Source organism: Helicoverpa armigera, chromosome 3, assembly GCF_030705265.1.
Source record: "Helicoverpa armigera isolate CAAS_96S chromosome 3, ASM3070526v1, whole genome shotgun sequence".
Lineage (NCBI taxonomy): Eukaryota > Metazoa > Arthropoda > Insecta > Lepidoptera > Noctuidae > Helicoverpa > Helicoverpa armigera.
In genome coordinates, this window is record NC_087122.1 from 9,748,689 (window position 1) to 9,773,637 (window position 24,949).

At 39.1% G+C, this 24,949-nt stretch overlaps 3 protein-coding genes across 5 annotated transcripts in view; 1 reads left to right on the forward strand and 2 right to left on the reverse strand.

The window, feature by feature from the left end:
• On the reverse strand, positions 1-8,808 carry LOC110377751 (lamin-C). Its single transcript, XM_021336752.3, has 10 exons — positions 8,212-8,808; positions 4,437-4,569; positions 3,907-4,105; positions 3,652-3,773; positions 3,348-3,488; positions 2,839-3,044; positions 2,199-2,460; positions 1,856-2,077; positions 1,655-1,747; positions 1-1,568 (listed from the first exon to the last, which is right to left on the reverse strand). Exons 1-10 carry the CDS (start codon positions 8,640-8,642, stop codon positions 1,521-1,523), a joined length of 1,857 nt encoding a protein of 618 aa, XP_021192427.1. The 5' UTR covers positions 8,643-8,808; the 3' UTR covers positions 1-1,520.
• Positions 8,809-9,329: 521 nt separating this feature from the next.
• LOC110377767 (exosome RNA helicase MTR4) lies at positions 9,330-17,823 on the forward strand. The gene is made up of 18 exons (XM_021336773.3): positions 9,330-9,523; positions 9,611-9,751; positions 9,830-10,072; positions 10,271-10,445; positions 10,527-10,638; positions 10,791-10,993; positions 11,344-11,584; positions 11,911-12,101; positions 12,181-12,282; positions 12,573-12,746; positions 12,826-12,928; positions 13,204-13,376; positions 13,707-13,892; positions 14,969-15,210; positions 15,499-15,735; positions 16,297-16,459; positions 16,966-17,128; positions 17,616-17,823. The coding sequence occupies exons 1-18, from the start codon at positions 9,426-9,428 to the stop codon at positions 17,771-17,773; spliced, it is 3,105 nt and encodes a 1,034-aa protein (XP_021192448.3). The 5' UTR covers positions 9,330-9,425; the 3' UTR covers positions 17,774-17,823.
• A 204-nt stretch (positions 17,824-18,027) lies between these two features.
• The window catches only part of LOC110377785 (voltage-dependent calcium channel subunit alpha-2/delta-3), a 57,905-nt gene continuing 50,983 nt past the window's right edge, over positions 18,028-24,949 (reverse strand). The window contains exons 19-26 of one of the 3 annotated variants that reach the window (XM_049835942.2): positions 24,508-24,540; positions 23,672-23,785; positions 23,318-23,585; positions 22,998-23,249; positions 22,779-22,893; positions 22,396-22,696; positions 21,893-22,076; positions 18,028-21,340 (exon numbers count right to left, since the gene is read on the reverse strand). In XM_049835942.2, coding sequence (XP_049691899.1) covers positions 21,242-21,340; positions 21,893-22,076; positions 22,396-22,696; positions 22,779-22,893; positions 22,998-23,249; positions 23,318-23,585; positions 23,672-23,785; positions 24,508-24,540 — 1,366 coding nt within the window. In that variant the 3' untranslated portion in view covers positions 18,028-21,241. Of the gene's footprint in view, positions 21,341-21,892; positions 22,077-22,395; positions 22,697-22,778; positions 22,894-22,997; positions 23,250-23,314; positions 23,586-23,671; positions 23,786-24,507; positions 24,541-24,949 lie in introns of all 3 variants that reach the window. The other 2 variants (XM_049835941.2, XM_049835943.2) reach the window with 2 other exon arrangements.

The window sequence follows — 24,949 nt, forward strand, 5'->3', positions numbered from 1 at the left end:
TTTTAAACTTAAATATAACTTTATTTTAATATTATATGGTTTATTACATGGAAGATATATAAACTGGGTCCAAACTAAAAAGGTCTCATGATTACTCATAAAACAAAGTAGAATGATAATGAATCAGATTCTATCCTCAATGATTAAAAACATAAATTTCCACTAAGTGTGAATTTTAATAATCATTTTTTAGTCAAAACTTTATTCAGAACCCACTATAAATGCTATTATTTTCTCATTTTTATTTTTATTCTGACATAGTCTTTCATTTGAGACTTGCACCTACATATTCATTTAAGGATTTTTTTTCACAATCAGTCATGAAATGGTTATTCAATTGCATATCTTCCGATTACATGATTGGATTACTTTACCACAAATTGAAAACAAAAGTTAATTTCCTCCTTAGACCAAAGAATAACCTTGAACAATTTATTATTGAAAGACACCACACAAGATATTTGCGTTTGTAAGCGCTCATAATGTTTGAAGTCCTAAAATACTCAGATGCGTACTAACGCTTAACCTAAATCGCCATCGATTGTGATAGTCAACAGAAACTTAACCTAATACAGTGAATTTATCTAGTTCAAAGTAACTAAGAATAATGATATTATTAGTAGATTTAATCTACGTATTGATGAACCGGATGCTTTAAATTATTGTATTTCAATGGATATAAAATTTCTTATGATAACTTAGGAAAGGGTGGGGTGAACAAAAACGGTATTTCTATACTTACCCACTACGGATTGCAATCCCCCAAAGCATTATTTTAACGATTTCATATACTTTAGCAAAATATTCAGAGTTCCACTGAAGCTAGAACCAGAAAGGAAATGTTCCGCAACATCTTTGAAGGATTGCAATCATCTCACCAATAAGTGAACGATTTCTTTGTACTTTGTTCACTGTCTATATATTATAATCATAAAAAGCCGCATTAGGTAGTGCTTATAAACTTATTATAATTGAAATATTATAATTTGATGACCAGAGATAAACCAAAACAGGACAAACTGTCGCTGACAAGACGAACATAGAAGGCATAATGTATTTATTTCAGTAAGTAATATCTGATAGGCATATAGCTAGTTTCGTACATGTTAGAATACTAAACTGAACATTTCGTTCCTTGTGACACAGACACTTGTGGGTATACAGATATATTTCATTTCCTGTAATCGATATCTTGAGGCAAGTATTGTTGCTATATGCCTATTAGATGGTACCTGCTGTCTCTTCACAACTCCACCGAATTTATTTAATGTCTTATTTATACTATAACAACTGCAATATTTTAACAACAATTTGTAGTCTTTGCTAGCTTTAATTTGATAATAAAATATTTTTTTAATCTAATCTAGATGTGGTTTGTTTCGGTGTAGAAATAAAGACTGTTCTACTGGAACTATGTTAGTTAATCTGAAGGATGCCCATAGGGCAGAGTCCACAGCTCCGGGTGAAGCGAGAGGCACCGTGTGGCGAGTGCGGCCGGCCGCCTCAGGACCGCGCCGCTGTTACATAATACGACAGTTCTCGTCGCCAGCCTGACGAAGCTCTCCAATCTACAATAACGAGTTATTATTTAATTACAATTAAGTAATTAGTCTCTTATGATGTTATATTTAAAAGCTTGTTTCTTGTCAAGTACCTGTTCACGACGAGGGTACTTGTGCGTTAACTCGCGGTGTCTCTGGGCGCTGGTGCTTATTTGTCGCCGTAGTCTCTCCGACACCGCTACTTCCTGTGGTACAAAAATAAACATTTGAATTAGAACTCACATTACCTGGATAATAATCAGCTTGTATTATTTCGCATTTATATGATTTACAAGTAGGAATTGACAAATTACCTCCTGGTCGTTGTTGAGTAAGGCGGTAGTGAAGGAGTCGGCGACGAACCACTTCTGTCCCTTCATGACGATGTCACGCGGCGGGTCGTGGTCGACGCCGGCGTCAGCTGACCACACGGTGGCGATCGCGCCCGGCTCCAGCTTCACGGTGCGGTGGAACTTGAACACTGTCTCCTGGTCACCTGCTTTACGGACGATTTGGTAGCCGCCCAGGCTCAATTCCTGTGTTAAATATTGTAGCCATGTAACTAATTGAACAAAGATTATTACGCCCATCCACATTCAAATTGCTAAACCAGTTGTTTTGTGGGAATAAGTTTAGTAGAAATTAATAGGAACTCACCTTCTTGCCCTTGTTCCTGATCTTAACGAAGGTGCCGTCGGGGCAGGCCTCGGCGACCTCGAGGTCTCCCTTGGCGCTGGAGGTGACGCTGAAGTCGTTAAGGCTGCGCTCCTCGGACTCGTCGAGCAGGGTGCGCTTGCGGGCGGCGCGCAGGGGAGTGGCGCGGCGGGACGGCGTGCCGCGGGATCCACTAGCACTCATAGATACGCCGCTGGCGGACGCGCGGGACTCGCGACCAGGGGACTGAGTGGTCAGGTTCAGCCTACCATCAAGATGGTGGTTAGGTGTTGCTTAGTTCACAAAGTCTTTAACGTTTAAATCGTAGACACACTACTATCTCTTCTAGCAAAAGATAGAAATCTAGAGACTGAATCATGTGCAATATAAAAATCTTGAAGTATGCAGCACTGAACCTTAAGAAAGTGAAAATCACATAGCAAAACTTCAATGTGCGAATTATTTTACCAATATTTACAATACAGTATTTTTTAAATTACATATTTCAAATAGAAACTTATTAAATGTTTACATGCAAAATGTTTTTTTTTTAACATGTATTATTGCCGTTACCAAAGAAAGCTACTTTGTGACCTAATTATCATCAGATACTAGGTACAAACTATCCCTATCCAACTCTTACCTGTCCTCCTCTCCCTCAAGCAGAGCGCGGTATGTAGCGATCTCGTAATCAAGCGAGATCTTGATGTCCATGAGCGTGGCGTACTCGCGCAGCTGCGCCGCCATCTCGTCGCGCAGGCGGGACAACTCCTGTTCAAGCGACGCCAGGTCCTCCGCGTGGCGGGCACGTTCAGTCTCCAACTGGCGCTCCAACTCGCGGCAACGGTTCTATACAAGGAATGTTAAAGTTAGAAAGTATTAAAATGTAAAGTACGTCAGGAATAAGTTCGAGAGTTCAGATTTTATAGACATAAAACTCTTCTGTGCTGTCTCACCAAAGCAGTCGCAAATTAAATTTTATGGCAAAAGTAATGAACAAAAAACTGATTATGCTCTACAACTACCATTACCGTGTGAAGTCTAATAGAACTGCTTTGACCCAGCTGTTGTAATTCATATTTTTTGCTGTACTATAACCGCAAAAGAACTTGGTTTATGGCCCATAAAATTGTATAAAAAATGCAAACTTACGCTGAGTGCGGCGTTCTTGTTCTCCAGATCGTTGAGCGTGGCGTTGAGGCTGTCGATGCGTGTGCGCATGGTACGCAGCTCTTCAACGGCGACACTGGCGGCCGTGCTATTGCGGTTAGCCGCGTTGTGCAGATTCTTCATCTGAACAAGTTATTTGAAATGTTTAATAAAAACCAATGCATAGATTACTGTTTTTGAATGTTATATTAACTCAATAGGTTCTTGGAGGATTCAAGAACCACTTAATTACTATAGTAATAATTCGAAATAGGATTTTGAAAAGGCTACATAATTGAGTAAATACCTTGTTTTCATAGAGAGCTTCAATTTCGTCGCGGTTGGCCTTGATGTTAGCTTCCTGTTGTTCCCGCAACTCTTGCAGACTCTGCTGCAGTTTAGCTTCGTACTGCTGGGCCAAGCGACCATCTGCGAAAATTATATTTCGTTAGAATTTCCACCTAATTAAATCTAAGAACATTTTGAAAGGATCCAGCACCTGCTAAGCAGTGTGGTTTTAAATGTGGTATATCGACAACATTAAAAATAATAAAAAGCTCACCGATTTCAGAGATTTCAACCTGTCGCCTGGTACGCGTCTCCTGCAACTCCTGCTGGTACACCTGTTCCTTGAAGGCCAGTTCCTCGCGCAGGCTCTGCACCGTGTTCTCCATATCGATACGGCACAGCATCTCCTCTTCCAAGGTCTTGCGGGTCTCCGCGTACACCTTGCGCAACTTTTCCAATTCCTTGGCCAGCTCCTGCAAGTTTATATTTATGAAGCATCGTTCAGGACACAGATTAAAACTTGCGCGATACTGCTGCGAATGTTGCAACTGAATAAGGAAATGGCAACAGTTGTTAGGGGTCATCCAAGCTACAAGGAAAATAGCAACATGACCTAGTGCATATCTAAAATCAAATATAGTAACAAGGTTAACAAGCATGAATTTGTCAAGCAGTGATATTTCGCACACCCGCGAGTGTGTGGATGGCGCCGGCAGCCTAGGATTTCCGGGTGTACAGTGAGTAAGGATGGAGGCGTTGTGCGATAATCATTGGAACCATTCCTTGGGGCAAAATAATACATACCCTGGCTTCATCTTGAGCCTTCTTCTTATCAGCGAGAGCTGTGTTGTATTTGTTAGATTCTTCAGTGTAGCGCGTCTCGAAGTGCCGCGACATGTTGTCGGCTTGTTGCCATTCTTTAGTCTTCTTTTCCAAGCTGGAATATAAACATAATTCGTCATATCATCCGTAAAATATTCTGGTATCTTCATTGTAAGAAGTACATCGTAAAGATGAAGGTCTTTCTGGTATAATACCTGTGAGTATTTCGTACTTAATTTTTAAATAAATATGGATGAGTAAACATTCCATTTACATAATTAGATGGACAAGTTATTGAATACACGAAACCGTGACATCTAAACGACAATCCTCAGAAATAAAGTTGTGTTTCCATGCGGCGTGTTGTTGCGCAACCACACACGGAATGTTTTTGTAAACACGCCACTATCCAGTTCCCGCGTGTTCTCGGTGCTGCCATGAATAACATTTTATATGTATGCGTCGGTTACTTGATTCTCGTATTTCCCGCTCCTCATGAAACCACTTCGTTTCACGACGCGGGACCGTCATGTAAAACCTTGGCCAATTTAAAACTTAATTGAACGATGACTCATAAACTCGATAAGGAGTGATAGCTTGAGTCTCAGACCAATTGTTAAATTGGAACGGAAATGCATGGCAGATAACCATACAAATAAGGGTACCCAAAATTTTATTTTGCAAAGCAACTTTAAAATTGATATTTTTGTAGATTATGAGAGAATTTATTTAGAGATGACAAAACCATGACGTCATTTATCGTTTGGGGTACATAATATCTACTGCTGATATTTACGAACGACCGAGGTCAATCACTAAAATAACGATTGCGTGCTTGCTTACTCGCCCACCCGTGCCCTAACCGAACTTATTCTGTCTATTAAACATTTTTGCCATGGGTACGTTTGTTCAATAAATACTGTCGCGATCTAAATTTAATTTTATGTTTAGACTAATCCAGGGTAACATGCTTAAGTTTTGTTAATTTGCCTAAGCTCAAAGCTTTTCTTCAGCGGGAAGTGGTTGCCTCGGAAACAGCAAATAACAATAAAAAAAATCGTAAGCGTGTCGTCGTGCGGCGCCTAAACATAGTGATCTATTTTGGTTTATGTCTAAAGCTATACAAAATATTACACTTTTTAAGTGACCTAGTTTCCAGTAGCAGACAAGGAGACATTAAATGAAATATCCTTAGAGCTATGATTATACACAATGAATAAGGATAACAAGTACGCAGATGGTTGCGTCTAACGTACAATTCGCGACGCGGGAGGCTCTTGAAAATAGAGCAATTTTATTCGATTCAAGTAAAACTTGGCGTGTTTCAATAATAAGACATATTTTCAAGAAGTCGTCAGCGATATTATTGTGTCCAGTTTGAATTCAAAGAAGGTGGAACTGATGTCATAGCTACGTAAATATGTCGATTACGTCATTGACAAAGCTTTGGTCAAGTTATTAGTCACAAAACGTGGATGATGATTTAAATAATAAGTACCTACATAGTGAGGTATGTAATATTTACATAGCACATGGTGTGTATTTACTGTTTTTGTCAAATATTGGGTAATACCTATGATGAGATCGTTATTATGTTCGTAAAAGCGCGCTAAGCTCGCGATGTGTGGGCCGGGCATCGGAAGCGCGCGCGTTGTAAACCTGCCAGGGTCAACAGCCGTCGCCTTCAAAGTTAATCTACGTCTAGGCGGAAACTTGATCTAACTCAATATAGCCTGTGATTTGTGGCATGAACTTTATTTCGAGCTTGGGTTATGTAGGTTTGATACTTGTGGGTTGACTGAAAAATATTTTTGTATGATTCAAATTATGATTTTGTTTATTTTAAATCAACATTTAAAAGGACCTTTTTGGTCATTTTAATTTTGCTCTTTCAGCTTAATTTTAATACAATCGTAAAATCCTTTACATTTCAATTTAAAACAACTTCTTAATGAAGCATTTTTATCTTTATAAAGCGGGATTAAATAATTATGTATTTAAAAACCGATAAGATAAAATGGCAAAATAAACGAAAGCTAGAGAAATGTTTGCGTTACGAGGAGAGCTCCGTGACCCAGTTGTAAAATTTGCGTGCGTCAAGGTCGAAAGCCCGAACCCCCCTTGTTATCGTAAAATTGTATGCTCTGGTAAATAATATGGATTGTGTACAGGTACATTGTTGGTAACTTATCATGGATCCCTATCTATATCCAACTGTAGGTGACTTTGCTTAGACCTTTTGTCTTTGTACATAATGGTTTCTCTTAACTTTAAAATAATTTTGCTTCTTTAAAAAGGAATAATTAATGGGAAAATATAGAGCATTATATAAAATAGTGCGTTTTGAATTTTTATTGTGGACACTACACATGCACCAAAACTGTATACAGTTATCCATTCTTCTTTATTTTTGCCCGAAGTAGCTTGAAAATTACCTAATGCTTAGCTAATTAATTGCATCTACCAATAACGTGATGATATCAGAAGTTTAAAAACATATTTCACTTCTTTATTTGTGTTTTTCTAATAAGGCTATAATGTATGTGTGTGACCTCTGTCTGAAACATTCAATGTCTGCCGAAACTGGCAAACAGAGTCAAGGTGAAGTTAAAAGACATTATTATTATCACCATATGGATGAAGCTCATTGCACAATGCATTGTTCAATTAGCACTGCACTTTAGTGAAGGATCATCAATAACTTGCTTAAAGAATTCCAGGTATTACTTATGTACAATGATTAATCTATTTATCATGGCAAGCATTTATTAGGTGTGTAGCCATATCAATATGATAATGTATGTGATAAAAACCAATTTATTTACAAGCACATGGCTATCATAATCCTAAACATTAGATAGAACTATTAAGAATAAATGGGTACTGAAAGTATTTGCGTCTGTATAAATCATTCAAAATCATATAATAAAGTAAAATTTCAGAGTAAACAATTTCACCTTGACACAAATCTATTGCTATCTAGGCCGCTTCCTAAGACTAAACATTTTGTAATCAACATTTATTATTTTGAGTTACTTCTGTAATAAAATCTCTGTGTCAAATACAACATGTTACAAGGTAAACTATAAATTGTTAGCTGTTTTGGAAACGTATTTTAATAATAAAACAGGAATGGATGGCATAGTGGATATAATTGATATTATTAGGCTATTTTTACTCTGTTGTTGTAATGATTTCATTTTTGAAAGTTTCTACAGTGTAATATACTAATCTGGTGTTACGATATTCAATTACATAATTTGTTGTAGTTATGACTGTTTACAAACAAGTTTTGTTTTGTATGAACAGAGTTTTGGCATCAACTGCTGTAGCTTTTGCCAATCTGTAGTACTATGCTCTGCAAAATCAAATGATACCTTACGAGTAAATACCATCTGGATATCAAGGGAAATATTAAAATAATTTTAATTGCATAAATTAGAAAATTGGCCAATTTACATAGAAAACAAATATATTGTTTATAAACAAATTATTCAAAATTACAACAGAGTTTTAGACAATATAGTCGCATCGTTATAGTTAGGAATGTGATTAGTTGGGTTAAATCGGGCTATGATGTCACAGTGTCGTAAAAGCGAGGTCGGCCGCGCTCGTCACACCGCACCCGCTAAGAAACTCCGCCGATGACGTAAACTTGCTATGCTAAGGTTAGCCGGAAGAACTTGCTACCACATGCAGCACATTTATTTATAGCTAAGTTATAAACACTAAGTTAATCAAAAGGAAATGCACTTACCGCTTTTTCAAGTCATCATTCTCTTCATATAACCTCTTCATGTCAATTTCCAATTTAGCTTTTTCACGCGAAGTTTCATCCAAGAGTCTACGAGCATCTTGCAATTCATGCTCGTACATTCCCTTGATATTGGAAACCTCGCGTGTGACCACCTCCTGTGTGGTTGTGATCTCGCGACGCAAGCCAGAATTTTCAGTTTCCAATTGTCTGACTTTATCGATATATGCCGCCAAGCGGTCATTAAGATTTTGTAACGCATCTTTCTCCTGCAGACGGGTGTGTCTCGTAGGGCTCAGCGGGCTATTTGGCCGGCCGGCTGAACTAGAAGGGCGGCTTCCCACAGGAGTGCTTGACTGCTGCGGGCTTTGCACTGACGACACCACACTTATATTAGAGGACGACGTAACAGTCTTTTTTGTTTTGGACGACATCTTAATGTTTTTTTCTTTCACAAATAAATAAGACTCCACACAAGTAATTATTAACTCCGCACGAGTGTACACTCCGTCAGCAGCCAAGCGTAGAGCTCACGAAAAGCAAGCAAACGCTAAACGCAGCCGACCAATCAAATCGTAATAAACCCAAGCTTGTGTAGTCACGTGACCATTGAGTCATAACAAATGTTGCCAGGTGCAGATTCTAGAAATGTCCAATGGCGCTGTAGCACCATCATCATCCGAAAAAATGTAGTGGTAGTAAATAACTCTAAAGTAAAAATACCAGAAGAGAAGTGATATAGGAAAAGATTGTTTTTATCTATTACTAACTGTGTTCCGGGAGGGGTTCAATTTTAAGAGGATATTTAAGCAAGGTTTCAATTGAACTTCACCTCCAAGGAACTATCCTGCGTTGGATTCAAGTTCTTTCACCGTGAAAGCAATCGCACGCTGTCCAAATATAATATGTACTATACGTACAAATATAGTACGTACGTCCCAATAATTTCTTTGATTGGCTTGGGGCAGCTTTTGGGTCACTTGGGAGCGCGCCCCTATCAAGTCGCCCAAAAGCACCAAAAGCTGCAGCGTAAACAAGGCATAAACGCATCTATGTTTTATGTTGCATCTGTGGCTATGTGGCTGTGGCATGGCTGCATCATGGCTGTGGCGGTGTGGTAATGTCAATAATGTCAAGTCTGTCATGTTGTTGAAGCGCCGCGTGAGGTTATGTTGGAGTATGTTTATTTCGAACTTAAATTGTAATAGGACTTTAAAATGGCAGACGTGAATAGTTTATTCGATTGTTTTGATGAAGTGGCTCCAAATGAAGCTTCCGTACAATTTCCAAACATAAAAAAGGAGGATGATGTTTTGTAAGTTAACCTTTGTTGTTGTTGATGTCTGTCTTTCTCGTTACATTCCAATGTGCGTTTTGTTAAATATGCGTATTTGTTTCACAGGGAAGATAGTGCTGCAAATTCGTCTGCTACTGAAACTCCCAACCTGAAGCGGTTACACGATGAAGTGGAAGATATTGAGAAATCTTCAAAAAAACAAAGACAAGAAGATGATGATGACTCTGAGCTGACTAGTGACATAAAGTAAGACTATTTAAAATAAAACCTCAATGTACATATCCTTATTTAACCTATTGTAAAAATATATAATGACTTTTTCAGTTTAGAACTTCTAAATGCTAGAATAGTGATACATACACTAGAGACACATGAGGGCTGTACACACGAGGTGGCAATACCGCCCAACCATGAATACGCGCCCCTCGTAGCAAACACAGCAGAGCCGGCGAAGCAGTACGCCTTCATACTGGATCCTTTTCAGAAGGAGGCTATAATGTGCATAGACAACTTGCAGTCTGTGTTGGTCTCTGCACACACCTCTGCAGGAAAAACTGTTGTGGCTGAGTAAGTATATAATATATTCACTTTGTTGGTCTAACTTTTGTAAAGATTGAATCAAAGCAGCTTGTCAAAAGATTGCAACATATTAAGAAACCAACTTAAAACAATTTCAAAAAGGATTAATGAGGAGAGACTATTTGTACTCCTTTACAGCTCAGATATTTTTCTTAATAAAATCATATTGAAATATTTCTTTCTCAGGTATGCTATAGCTCTGTCTCTGAAAAACAAGCAGAGGGTCATATACACAACTCCTATAAAAGCCCTGTCTAACCAAAAGTACAGAGAGTTTTCCGAAGAGTTTCATGACGTAGGTCTCATTACTGGTGATGTGACCATAAATCCTTCAGCTTCTTGTCTTATTATGACCACTGAGGTATGATATCAAATTATAAATGAATGTATTATCTATTATGAAATGTTTTATGAAGATTGTAAATAATCGTTTTTATTTCAGATTTTAAGAAATATGTTGTATAGAGGATCAGAAATCATGCGGGAAGTAGGTTGGGTTGTATTTGACGAAATTCATTACATGAGAGATAAAGAGAGAGGTGTTGTCTGGGAAGGTAGGTTAAATAAAATTCACATTGAGCATTTTAAATATCACAAAATCAATTTTCAGTTTGAACATTATTTAATTTAATTTCCACAATAAACTCAAGTCTCTCCAAAGATATTGCCTTACAAGAATAAATGGTAACTCATTTTTTTTCATCAGAAACTTTAATCTTGCTGCCCGACAACGTCCACTACGTGTTTCTGTCGGCCACCATTCCCAACGCTCGTCAATTTGCGGAGTGGGTGTGTCGACTGCACTCGCAACCTTGTCACGTGGTGTACACGGAGTTCCGACCTACTCCACTGCAGCATTATATATTCCCGGCTGGAGGAGATGGCATACATCTTGTGGTTGATGAAAAGGTACAGTTGACAATATAAAAAACAATGTACCTATTGCATGTTGTAAGCTGATGTTATTATGGTCCAATAAAATTATATGGTAATTTTTGGTATGAATGCGGTCTGTCACTATGTTTTTATCACAATGATGATTTTAGTGACTTTCCCAAAAAAATTTGCTTATTATTAATATCTAAACTAACTAGCTAAACTGATATTTGCTTGCTTATAAAGAAAGCTCATTCTCAGTCATACGGATTTCGTTATACAGCTGTATAGTTATAAAGCTTTTGTAATATAAGCTTGCATGAGTATGTAAATACAATTGAAATATGTACAAAAAAAAACTTAATAACCTATTCCTAAATTAGGGTATATTCAAAGAAGACAACTTCAACACTGCTATGGCAGTACTAAGTAACGCCGGTGACGCAGCGAAAGGGGACCAGCGTGGTCGCCGCGGCGGCCCCCGCGGCGGCAACCAGACAAACATATTCAACATCGTCAAGATGATCATGGAAAGAAACTTCGCTCCTGTCATCATATTCAGTTTCAGTAAAAAGGACTGTGAGTCGTACGCTATGCAGATGGCGAAATTGGACTTTAATACAAGTGAGTAGAGATGGTTTTTCGTATAATCCAAAATGATTATCCATATTTTTTGAAGCTTGCTGCCTATTATTCAATGTAGCTCCTTCAGAACTTATTTCTTCCGCCAGCTATTTCCGTGCCTTCACTTTTTGTGCAATGTGTGACTGAGCCATAGATTGCTTGGATGTCAGTGTCTGTAAAATATTTTTGTAATGGCTGGCTGGCTATGTAATGCCAAATTGCAGCCACAAATTGGACAAAAATGTAGCTTGTCTAGACGCGCCCTATTTGATAACTGTAAAAATGCCGATTATTATTCAAACAAAATTGTATTCAACCATTTGCAGTTGAGGAAAAGAAACTAGTAGATGAAGTATTCAACAATGCAATGGACGTATTATCCGAGGAGGATCGAAAGCTGCCTCAGGTTGAGAATGTGATTCCGTTGCTAAGGCGCGGTATTGGCATACATCACGGAGGTCTGTTGCCCATTCTCAAGGAAACCATTGAGATTCTGTTCGGCTTGGGACTTATTAAGGTGAGAGAAAAGAAACCAATATTTACATATAACTAAGTATGTGATTTGAAAAGAATTAATTATTTTTTCTTGATATTAGGCTTTGTTCGCGACGGAAACATTTGCCATGGGTCTCAACATGCCTGCCAGAACTGTGGTATTTACCAACTGCCAGAAATTCGACGGAAAAGATTTTAGATTCGTGAGTATTCTTCATATTTCTTTACAAGGCGTATAAATATATATATATTTTTTTAATGTCTACTACCTGTTTTTCTGGGGAATTTACTCTCGGACCTGCATAAAATATGCAGCCTGTGTTACTCGGGAATAGTGTAATTTCCACTAGCAAAAGATTATTACAAATTGGATCAGTATGTTCTGACTAAGGTACACGCAACCAAACGAAATAAATATTCCTCTATATTATATTAGTATAATATTATGCTAGTGATTCTTGTAAACTGTTTTAATTGTGACGTCATTTTATAGATAACTTCAGGCGAATACATCCAGATGTCAGGTCGTGCCGGCCGTCGAGGTCTAGACGACAAGGGTATCGTTATACTCATGATTGACGAGAAGGTTACCCCTGCTGTAGTCAAGGGCATGGTGCAGGGTAAAGCTGACCCTATTAACTCTGCTTTCCATCTCACTTATAATATGGTATATATTTATAAATTTAAATTAAAATAAATTCAAAGTTTTAATGGTATTTGGATTATTTGAATAATGTTATTTGTAGGTCCTCAATTTGTTGCGAGTGGAAGAAATAAATCCAGAGTATATGTTAGAGAGGAGTTTCTTCCAGTTCCAAAATCAAGCGACTATTCCAGATCTAATAGATAGTAAGTTTTATTTTACTTCAGAACGTCAACATTTACTGAAAACAGTTGAAAATAAGCCTATCCTTTTCTTGCTACATTTTTTTGGCAATTCATGCATGAGTTATATCAGGTATGCATCCATTTCACTGTCATGACATGGAATTAACAATTCGAATAAGTTCGCAAGATTGGACCTTATGCAATTATTTTTTCCTTTTTTTTAGTCTATATTGTCCCACTGCTTTGCAGAAGTCTCCCCTACTATCTGAAACTTAATGGTTTTTCCCCCATAACAGAGGTAAAATCAAAACAGAAAGAGTATAACGCTTTGACCGTGGCGGAGGAGCACTCGATAGCTTCGTACTGCAGCATCAGGTCGCAGCTCGATCTGTTAGGAGCGCAGTTCCGCTCCTTCATCACCAAGCCGGAATACTTGAAGCCTTTCCTACAACCTGGACGTCTTGTTAAGGTTAGTTGTTAGTTATTACAAGGCTATGATTATTGGCCAAAGGTTTTTAATGACCTAGTTGTGTCATGTCATGTTCCCAGACGACAAAAAGTTTGGCTAAACCCCTGCTTTACATGTGTAGCCGTGTTTAGAGGTTTGAGAAACGAAACTTTACCTGGTTACGGGAAGCGATTCTCTCGGAACGGCGATAAGCTAGTTTCTTACAATTAGCGCTTGTAGGCATTTAGTTAAAGTTGTCTGCGAATTTCAAAACTTGTAAGTTAGTTATAAAGTCCAACAATTATAATTATAATTCAGACTATTTTAAGACCTATTCTTTATATTATACAGATAAAAACAGAAAAGCACGAGTTCGACTGGGGTATAATAGTGAACTTCAGACACCGGACAGGCAAGGGTAAGAAGGGGGAGGACAACCCACTGTCATCCGAGTCTGTCATCATTGTGGATATATTGCTGCATGTGAAGAAAGCTGACGGAGAAGATTCGGAGAAGGTGCCGTGTCCACCTGGCGAGGTAAGAAATGTTTATACAGGGTGTGTCGTTCATAATCACATTAAATCCTATCGCATATACTTTATGATATTCTATGCCGAATTGTAGAAAAAATAACCTAATCCATTCAGTGGTTTAACCACAGGAGTCATTTTTCGTTTTTATAATTTACAACATCATGTGTAAAACAGAGATAAAGTTAGGAGTATCGAATGTTTTGATCACTTGACAGCTGTCAGTTTTCAAGGGAGAATTTCAGTTGTTTGTAATGACTGACTTTTATATGGTGTTCTAATTTTCGCACATTTTTATTCTATTTACTTTGTTTGAAAAAATCATTTTTTTATTTTTACGTATTTTATTTTTTTCTTTGTGTTAATCGACGTATATTAACCAGTATATTTACGCATTTCATTTAATGTGATTATGAACGACACACCCGATATATTGCGGATCCCGTAATCAAATGTTAGTTTATTTTTTACTAGCTGTTGCTCGCGACTTCGTCTGCGTGGGCAATATAGAATTTCCAATTTTCCAATTTCTTTCATTTGATCACTCATTGCCCCGTAGGTGATAGCGTGATAATATATAGCCTATGTGTTGAACCGGCCCCCAGGTAATAGTCATGCAAAATTTGATTTCAATCCATGCAGTACTTTTTGAGTTTATCAGGGACAAACATACAGACAAACAGATAAACAGACATACAGACAAAAATTAAAAAAAAACTACTTTTCTTTTTTTTTAAATATTCAATGTACAGTTTTGACTTTCCTATCATTTTATTACATGTATAGATTTGAGTAGTGTAGCTTCATCTGTATTAGAGTAATTCATAACTATTGTAGGATATATACACACAGGTTTTCATAAATTATAGGAGTCCAGGAAGCCGCTAACTTTGGCTTCACTATGATATTTGCCATAGAAGTTGTAGAAGTTGACCAATAATAGAGAAAAAAGTTTTATTCTCAGAATGCCAAGTGGAGTCGGAAAATAATGTCTTCTAATCTAATACGCTACACTTTTTTTTTTTTAACTTCGTAAACTGTGGATTTCTTTACTCACATTACATAGTTGTTACTCTTTCTCAGGCAGGAGATGTGGAAGTGGTCCCAGTAATCCACACACTCATCTATCAAATAAGTTCTCTCAGAGTATATTATCCTAAAGACTTAAGACCAGCAGATAACAGGAAATCAGTCCTGAAAACTATTGGCGAAGTGAAAAAACGATTCCCCGACGGACCGCCATTGTTGAATCCTATAAAAGACATGAAGATCAATGAATCAGTGTTTAAAGAATGTGTTGAGAGAATAAAACTGTTAGAAGAAAGGTGAGTTATATATTTGGTCATCTTCAGATTAAAGCATTGTATACTATAGTGAACACCGAGAGTTTACATTAATTCCCAACATATTGCTTAATGATTCATCTTTATGATTCGACGTGGCCTTTTTATATTGCCTTCATATTTATTTTTTAGATTACCTTCATGTTTATTTTTTATATTGTCTGTATATTTATGTATACCTTACCTACATTTTCTCGTCGAAACCTTTAATTCCGAGCGAACACACTCATATTCACCAACTGATTAAACCATTCCCATATTTTCCATCAGACTTTACGCCCATCCACTACATAATGACAAGAGCCGCGGCGCCCTAACCGCGGCTTACGAGAAGAAACAGGAACTTCACGAGGAACTGACCCTGGCCAGAGCTGAGCTGAAGAAAGCCAAGAGTATACTACAGATGGACGAACTGAAGAAGAGGAAACGAGTGCTCAGGAGAATGGGCTACTGTACCGCCGCTGATGTCATCGAACTTAAAGGACGCATCGCTTGCGAGCTCAGCAGGTTGGTCTTTTGTTTTAATTGAGGAATAGGAAGGTTAGGTTGAAAAATAATTTTTGATGATATATATCTGCTCTCTACATGAATATGGGATGAAAGAAACTATACATATATTCTAAATATCTTATGTTATACTAACATTTTTTTGTTTTTTTTTGTGTTTACTGGTATTTTTTGTATATTATGTTTGAGTCAAAGTTACTTGAAATAAATGTTATTTATTATTATTTATATTATAATAGTGTAATCTCATAACTTAATTTTGAGGGATTCATCCAAAACCACATGAAGTTTTCTATCTGGCTTTTTCCATCTTGAGGCTTATTGGCGGTGTTCCGAAATTCATCTCAGTATATTGGCCATTGCTTGTGACCTCATTGACGCCATATTGTATTGTTGTATCACCATATTGTATTTCTGAGATAAGTGTAAAGTTGACGTTGTGAGCTCTAGTCAATATACTGAGATTAATTTTGAAACACACTTATTGTATGGTCTTCAAAAGAACATTATTATTTTTATACTCGTTCAGGACTTATAACTAATATAATTTTTCGCCAACAGTGCCGACGAGCTGCTCCTAACGGAGCTGATATTCAACGGCGTGTTTAACGGCCTGACGTCTGAGCAGAGCGCGGCGCTGGTGAGCTGCTTCGTGTGCGACGAGAACTCCTCGCAGGCCTCCGCCTCCGGCGAGGAGCTGCGCGGGGTGCTGCGGCAGCTGCAGGTGACTGGAACTTGTAGATGGAATTATATTGAAGAGATCAAATTATAAATATTAGCAACGATTTACGATGCTGGTGCCAATAGTATCAAAGCGCTTTTGTGTTTTTAACAGACATCCCAAAAACATTTTTTTTTGCGATTCTATACCCATTGTTGCTGGTTTGCCAATTTACTTGGATGGTACAGTAACCGTCCTGAATATACTTTTAAGGTTGAAAATGTCTCATCAATAATGTTTGATTTTACGGCTGTATTCGGATAATGACTTTCCCAAAAAATATATCCAAATTCATTTTGGACTTTCTAACTTTCTTAACTAAAAAATTCGCTGCGAGAGAGAGAACTTTCATAGAAGTTGCTAATCTGAGGATGTAATATTTATCGATTCACATTGCGTAGGTATTCCAATCTATGTCCTCAATTTCACAGGAAACGTCCAAAATTCAAAAGAAAAATGTACATATCCCTATAATATCCTGTATTGTAACATCTATCATTATATTCCAGGAATACGCCCGCAGAATAGCGAAGGTGTCTCAGGACGCTAAGATGGACGTGGATGAAGACGAGTATGTGGGCAAGTTCAAGTGTACGCTGATGGACGTCGTGCTCGCGTGGGCAAAGGGCGCCTCTTTCCTGCAGATCTGTAAGATGACTGATGTGTTTGAAGGTCAGTTGATTTAGAAAATAATTACCGTTCCAGGGATATAATTCTTTTCCTTGTTTTGAAATGAACCCTGCAAGACATTCGAATAATTTACTTTAAGAGATAATTAGAATCGATAAGTAGAGATTAGAATAGTTCGACAGTTGATCGATGCCATGAATTGATAAAATGGCTCAGTTAACTTTAATTAATTGTTTTTTAGTTTTTACCATTTTGAGCGTCGATTAATCGATTCAAAGATCGATCTTCGATGGACGGTTTATGTCTGCCATTTTTTTTTTTTAATTAGCCTATGCTGTCCCATTGCTGGGCAAAGGCCTCCCCCATAGCCTTCCATTTTTCTCTGTCCATCGCTGTTTGTGGCCAGTCCGCCATATAATGAAATAAAATGCTCTTTAACCGGTTTGACATGATGTTATTAAACATATACGGTATGGCAGTTTTTCTTGAGTTCTAACTGCAGTTCTAAATAGCTTATCGTCTTTTCCAGGTTCCATAATCAGATGCATGCGTCGTCTAGAAGAAGTACTACGTCAGCTCTGCCAGGCAGCTAAGAACATCGGCAACACAGATCTGGAGAACAAGTTCAGCGAAGCCATCAAACTGCTGAAGAGAGACATTGTGTTCGCCGCCAGTCTCTACATGTAATCTGTATGTTAATGTTATTCCTTGACTTAATATAAGCGTATTCTATTATAGTTTTTGTAGTATTATTTTAAAATTATTTATCTCACCTATTTTACAAGTATGAGTAACAAAACGTTAAACACATTATTTAGCCACTTCTACTTATAAGCTTTCCATCTAGGGTTGCCATTTTTTGCAATGTAGTTGGCAACACTAAGTAAACATGTAAGTAGAATATTTTAATGGGGTGGGGAAGGGGTAAATAAAGCACATAGTCACAATGTTATAAGAGAACTTTATTGTTGTAATTACTGTATATCTATAGCATGAACTGGCAAGTAACAAAAAGAACAGTATTTTACTAGAATTACGCTAGAGAACCATGTTCACACAGATCGCCGTGCCCAATGATACAACTTTTAACTAAGATACGTAAAACAAAGTGACGTCATATCTTACCAAACCGAATCGTTATAAAAAATACCCACACCGTTATAGTTCTAAAAAGCATTAGAACCGAATTGACAGATCTATTGACATAAAGTAAGAATTCATAATGTTTACAAAAATGTAAGATATAGGGATGAAGTGAACGTGGCATAGTGAGTACACCAGAGTCCGCCTACACAACTATTTTAACGAGGACCCTGTCAATGTGGGATCATTAACTTGCGCGCCAGTCCCGCGACTCTACAAAACATTGATAAAGACCTTATTAAAATAATCGATATCAATATTGTAATACATGAAAAAATTTAAAAATTGCTTACGCTATAGTCTCATTTGGTGCCTGAATTGATATGTCCAAGAACTAAACGCGAAATAAACGCTAACTCTGTCTAACTATTACATTTTGAGTAACTAAACGAGGTATTTGTTTTGTGTCTATAGTTACATAGAACTAAATCCCGCGAAGTGCAAGTAAAAATATCTGCACATGGTACAAGACGCGAGCTCCGCCTATGCTATGATAAGTATACGCTATTATTATCGTTTAATACTTAGACGTAACAGTAAACACTCGCCCCCGCGTTCGACTGCTATGGAAGACTCGACGCTTACTTAGAAGCACTTTCAATACATTACCAGTCGTTCGCCACTCACCAGTTTAAACAATCTCTACGCCATTAAATCGACTCCTTACTGTATTATTTATACAAAATGTACAATTTCTCAAAAGCGCCTTCAATCAACGATATCTGTAGTATATTGTGAGTATGCCGTGATATGAGTATGTAGCGGCCGGTGACATGAGCCCTGAGCACACTGACTACAGTAATCTCGCTGTTACTCACTGGGGATATGCCGAGTTTACTTTATTATTGCTTTCGTTTGCTACTTCTCTATTGTACGCAACACAATTGTTATATCTAAAACTTTATTGGGTAATGTATGCTAACTACTGTACCATATAAATGTTGGTAAACTGCATATACACTGGCCGACAATAGGCTATTCTAAACATGTCTAAGCCCGCTCAGTTCGCTTTCCACTTAATATTATAATACGAAGTACACATCAAGAGATTACTGTAATCAATCTACGTATATAATGTGTAGCTTGCTATTGTCCCGCGTACGTGTGGTCACGCGACGTCACGTACGCGCCTCAGACACATAAACTCACTATCGGTCCATACAATAATATCCGTGTGAACTATGACATATTGTAATACAGTGGTTTGGCACTAAATCTCTGTCAGCTATGTTAGGAATATATGTATAGGCATGTATGGCTTTTGTACTATTTCAAAAGTTTGCAATAAAATGGACAATAGCAAGCCGTATACTCGTGTACATTAATCGACTATTCAATATTATATGTAATATGATATATAAAACTCTATTCAATGTTTAATGTATGTAAGTATGTGGATTTGATCATTACTCTATGTAACATTCACATTTAGGTTAGGTACAAACAAGTTAATAGGTAAATACACTTATTCTCTTATACTCCGAAACTTGAAATTTTACGTATGAAAGTAGACTGTCAGTACTTATCCAATGTCCCGAGGCCTTGTCTTTTCACTTGAAACGTTCGAAAGAGAACATTATGATATGCAAACAATTATTGTTACAGATCGATATGATGAAGTTATTCTTTACGACAGCAGAAGTCGAATTTGAACGACCTATATATTAGCAACACACTTTCTTAAAATTGTAATAGGCCATTTAAGTTAGTAAAATATTTACAATAAAAATACGAAACTGTTTACAGTTTCTTTACGACATTACTCGAAGATTAGGCGAGAAAATCACTAACGACTAGAATGGAAAGTCGTCAGAGACGCGTCGCCGCGCCCGGGGACACGCCTGCGCGAGCGACCGACCGACCGACCGACCGACCGACCGACCGACCGACCGACCGGCCGGCCGACCCACCGACCGGCCTGCCCGCCGACCGACTCGCAGCTCAACAACAACGTGCTATGATTAAGTTTGTTCCCCTGTATGGCAGTGCGTGTTAGCGCTGCGACGCCTTCTCGACGACACAACGACTTTTTTACATTACACAGGCACACATAAATTCAGCAAAGAAACCTCTCTACAAACAAATATTCTTCTTATTTACATCAACCCCTAGCAACTATTCAATAAGTTTGCGATAAATTTGAATGACAGATATCGAGAAATAAATCGAATTAGGTCTCAACATAGGTAAATTTTTCTAAAACAGTTTAAACGATATTAATATTTTACATTAATTATCTTTCAATACCTATTAACATTAGCTATAATTTATAAGATCTCCAAGTTTGTGATAATCTTCGATTTAAATTTAACAAGATATTAGTTACCTACCTATTTACCGTATGCGTCTGCATCAGTTACAATATGAAAGTGACTGTTCGGAAACCTCTAGAACATAGGAACGACGTCGATGGAGGCGCCACCGGCGATGGCATCGGAGGGGGGACAGCGCGGCGCGGGGGGCAGCCACGTACGAGGATCGCGGGCCGCTCACACACCTTACCGATCAGCTGTGGAAATTGTACGCGTCGCGCGCCGTTTAATTATATAATTTGTTACAAATCATCCGTTGGAATAAACCAGTACCTATATTTCGGAAACAGCCTCAGTCATTTCTACAGCCCAAGAATTCTCCCTAACAGACAACTTAACAGAGAGGAGAAAATATTTCAATAATCATCGTACCCTAACTCGACTATAATCCTGTCTCAAAACAAGATCAAAAGTTCACTTGGTCGGACCAAAACTTCAGTCGGTAAAATTGATCAAAACTGTAGCGAGTGGCGGCGCGAGCACACACACACACACGCCGCCCGCTACACGCACACATACAGCCGCACGCCGCTTCACACACATGACTCGCAAGAACACTCGAACGCCTTTATAGTAGAAGCTTTCCCTGGGGATGTCGTGAGACTACGAGATAACTGTTAAAAAATCGACCGGTTGAGTGGTAGTGGGGTAGAGAAAGCTCCCGTCCCGTGCTGAGTACTGCTTAGATGAGCGGGCGCAGTCACGTGCTGAGCACGAGCCGCAGCAGCAGCGGCGTCACCACCGCCACCAGCGCCGGCAGCAAGCGTCCTCCGCGACCACATGACTGGATCTCGATTTCCTAAAATCATCATCTCTTGTTATCACTTCTGTAAAAATGGACAAGTATACTGGGGTCATACATAATAAGTGATGTCCGCCGAGCCAGTTATCGGCTATGGCAGCTGTTCTCATATAAGGAGATTAGCCAATTGAGCAGGACATATTATAGTGCACAAGCATTTGCGGAGACACAGGTGCACTCACTATTCCTTCACTCTCATAGCCCGATATACCGACGATAATCCGACACGACCGGAGAGAGATCAGACGCAGGACCGACATTTACGTGCTTTCCGATGCACGGGTGTATCACTAACTTCCAGGCTCCGGGTTGCTTCGTGAAAGTTTTTAAAACCCTCAAAGCGATTTCAGCCCGAGAAATCGAACCCGAGAATCGAATAGTGCTCAGCAGCCGCGCTTCGACAATTAGACCAACGAGGCAGTTAGGGTCATATATGGTAATATGTATATGGCCCTAACTGCCTCGTCATGATTCGCCAATATATGGTTAAAATTTAACCCCGCAGTTAAATAAACAATTTCTGTATTGCTCCAATTTTCGTTATGCTACCTCGGGATGGTATGAGCCGCAGTGCGCGGGGCGGCGGCGGTGCAGCGCGGGCGCGCGGCGGCAGGCGGCGCGCGGGGCGGCCTCGCGCGCGCGCACGTCGAGGCGCTTGGCGCCGCACGGGCACAGCGTGTCCACCACCAGCAGGATCAGGTTGCTGTGCGGGATCTTCTGCACGCTGAACGGCCTGACGAACAACAATACGTTCAATCAATCCCGAATCTATTTACCAGGAACTCGTGCCTGAGTAACAGCCAAATGAATGGTATGGTTGAACCATTTATGACATAGTAGATAAGTTTGTCTGTGTTTCGGAAGGCATGTTTAAATTGTGGGTCCCACATGGAAAGTTTTGTATCTTTTGAAATAGTCAGGAGTTAATCTAGGAGAAAATCTGATAACCAACGCTACCAATCGGTATTTTCACTAGGTCACATGGTCAGATTCATGTAGTTTCATGAAAACTGATCACAAGTCGATGGTTTGCTTAGTTAACTGGTACGTACCTCTCGCAGCCAGAGTTGTGACAGTTAGTGAGCTTGCCCTTGAGCGGCTGTGCAGTATTGAGTCTCGAAGACTGCAGGGTGAACAGTTCGGCGCTGGTGTCACAGGGCCGCACGGCTGCCGAGCGCGCGGCCTCGCGGGGTGGCGGGGGAGGGGCGGCGCCGGGGGAAGGAGGCGGGGGATGTGCTCGCCCGCTGTCCCGAGAGGTCTCTCCAAGGCCGTCGATGATGATCTCATAAGTCCCACGGTCTCTATCCAAGTCGTCTTCGTTCTCGACATCTTCGCTTTCGTAGTCTTCGTAATCTGGCATAAAAGACAATCAGTTAAATTTGTTGCATTGTGTTCGTACTGACTGTGATGTATACTTTCAAGTGTTTGTGCTTACCGACTTCCTCCTCAGCGTAAGGTCTAGCTCGTGCATGAACTGGTTCCCATAGAGGGAACCACATTGCGATTAGGCTGGTTAGGTATCCGCCAAGCCAAGACAATGGTTTCAGGGGCTGTCATTTCAAGATGAGCATAAATTAGAATTGTATTAAATAAGTAGTATAGGGAGAATTCGTCTAAGTGAAATAGGAATGTTTAATTCCGTTTAGGTACTTACCGAAACTTTGTGACCATCTCCACTAAACGAGTTTCTGGAATCCGGACATCGGCCTTGATGATCGTGGACCACTACCTTTTTGTATATCCGATCTTGGACTAAAGAATCCATAATAGTGCCGTCAACCTGACCGAAGAACCGTCCTGTTTGCGAGACATCCTCTGACAGAATAATAAAGCCATTGTCGTCCAAAATATAGCAGTCCAATTCATCGCCTGCGCAGGTCTTCTTGCAAGCCGTGCCTCCGGTACACTGCAAGGAAAATGGGAAATGAGACCGATATCATAGAGACGGTCGTCCGTTTGAGTATGACTTACTGCAGAAGTAACATTCAAGAAGTGTTTTGCTAGCGAGTCTAGCTGGAAATGTAGTCCGACGACGGCGGCGGGTGCGCGGTGACCGCGGGACTCCACGAAGACCGCGTGGGTAGCCAGTACTAGCGGTGGCCGACCGCTCAACTCCTCGGCTTCAGAGCCATCGCGGAACGGAACGGAGAATACGAAGCTCTCGGGCTCGATGGCGTGGTGCTCCACTGCGCGACGGTACCATTCCGAGTCGTAGGCGCGAGCGTATTTCTCGCTGAAGTGCCTGTAATATGAAATCATGGTTTAATTGGAAATCAGTGATAAATAACAAGATTCTCGTAGGTTTGTTTAGGTCCTGGTTCTACTTACGGTTCAGATGAATCAGAACTTCTGGAAGTGTTAACGTTCTCCGTCCACCGCAGTAGACCGCTCCGGGTTGCGATGAACGACAGCGTCACCACGAACTTGTGGAACCGGCCTTGTCTGCAAAGATATGATGAGGTAAGTATCTGGACATGAACCCGATTTTAGCTTTCGTGGGAATTTATTTGGATGCATGGCCATGGTGGCTATTTTTGTCGAAGTCAAATAAGGTTACTGACATGATCGGTATTGGAGACAATTGTAAAGATTTTTAATCTTTAATATTTAGAAGACCCTTGTCACATGTCAATGAGGGCTTATTACTTGTTATGTAAATTATTACAAGACACATCAATGATATATGCTAGCTTTCCTCGCGATGTCAACCGTGGTACACTGTAAAACAGAGCCTACAGAAAAGTCTATAATAACTGCTGTGTTTTTTGTAAAAATAATCCGTGCTGGCTAAAAATCACACAAAACAAAAACAATTATATCACTTTACCTGATCCTCGTTAGCTAGATAATTAGTGAATAATTTATATTGAGGTGGCGTTACTTGCAAACTTTATAATAGTAGTATATCAGGATTCTTAGAACGATGTTCAGAATTCTTAGATAGGAACCCGTATTGACTCTAAACCATTATTTGTCCGAACAGCCTTTTGGTGCTATAATTAAGTGCAATTTCGGCAGCCCTTAACTAATTTTTTATCCCAAGTTTCACAGCACTCCAATAGCCAAACCGTGTAGGTGCAGACGTTTGTCCTTAGTCAGTAACATTAGCATAGGTATGTCTAGCAGTTCTACTGGAAGTGAACCAATCTGATGAGTTACGTTACCTTGTAAGGAGTGCCATTAAAGTCGCTATCGGGCTATTTGTGTGACAAACACAAACAAATTAGTCATCCACATAAATAAAAATAAAGTGCTGAAATGTCATGCATATAGGACCCCTAAGTTTTGTGATAGTTAATTTTTATTTTCCTTTTTTAGTGGCGGTGCATAGAAATTAAGTAGAAGCCAGTTTTTTTAGCAAAGGAAATTGGTACTGTAGATGTCGAATCGACTTATATCCCTCACTTTAGGAGACTACTCCTGATAGAAAATGTTTGATGATATAGTTATGCTCTATTCAATGTAGCCCAGTACCATAAACGAAATCAACTTGCTTATATCCAATTAATTTTGAAATATTGAAAGAGGAAGCATCGCCACTGAGAATTTTGCTCTCAAAAGCAAAAATATAAGTGTTTGCAAATATTGAATATATTCAGGTGTTGG

What these genes read in the sequence shown, in the direction of transcription:
- LOC110377751 (XM_021336752.3), bottom strand. Translation starts at nt 8,642, where the DNA reads ATGTCGTCCAAAACAAAAAAGACTGTTACGTCGTCCTCTAATATAAGT. An exon ending in GGTTGAAATCTCTGAAATCG is followed by an intron (nt 3,774 to 3,906) that starts GTGAGCTTTTTA and finishes TAATTTTCGCAG; the next exon opens with ATGGTCGCTTGGCCCAGCAG. An exon ending in CTTGAGGGAGAGGAGGACAG is followed by an intron (nt 2,461 to 2,838) that starts GTAAGAGTTGGA and finishes TCTTGATGGTAG; the next exon opens with GCTGAACCTGACCACTCAGT.
- LOC110377767 (XM_021336773.3), top strand. Translation starts at nt 9,426, where the DNA reads ATGGCAGACGTGAATAGTTTATTCGATTGTTTTGATGAAGTGGCTCCA. An exon ending in ATCTTGTGGTTGATGAAAAG is followed by an intron (nt 10,994 to 11,343) that starts GTACAGTTGACA and finishes TTCCTAAATTAG; the next exon opens with GGTATATTCAAAGAAGACAA. An exon ending in TCGGCTTGGGACTTATTAAG is followed by an intron (nt 12,102 to 12,180) that starts GTGAGAGAAAAG and finishes TCTTGATATTAG; the next exon opens with GCTTTGTTCGCGACGGAAAC.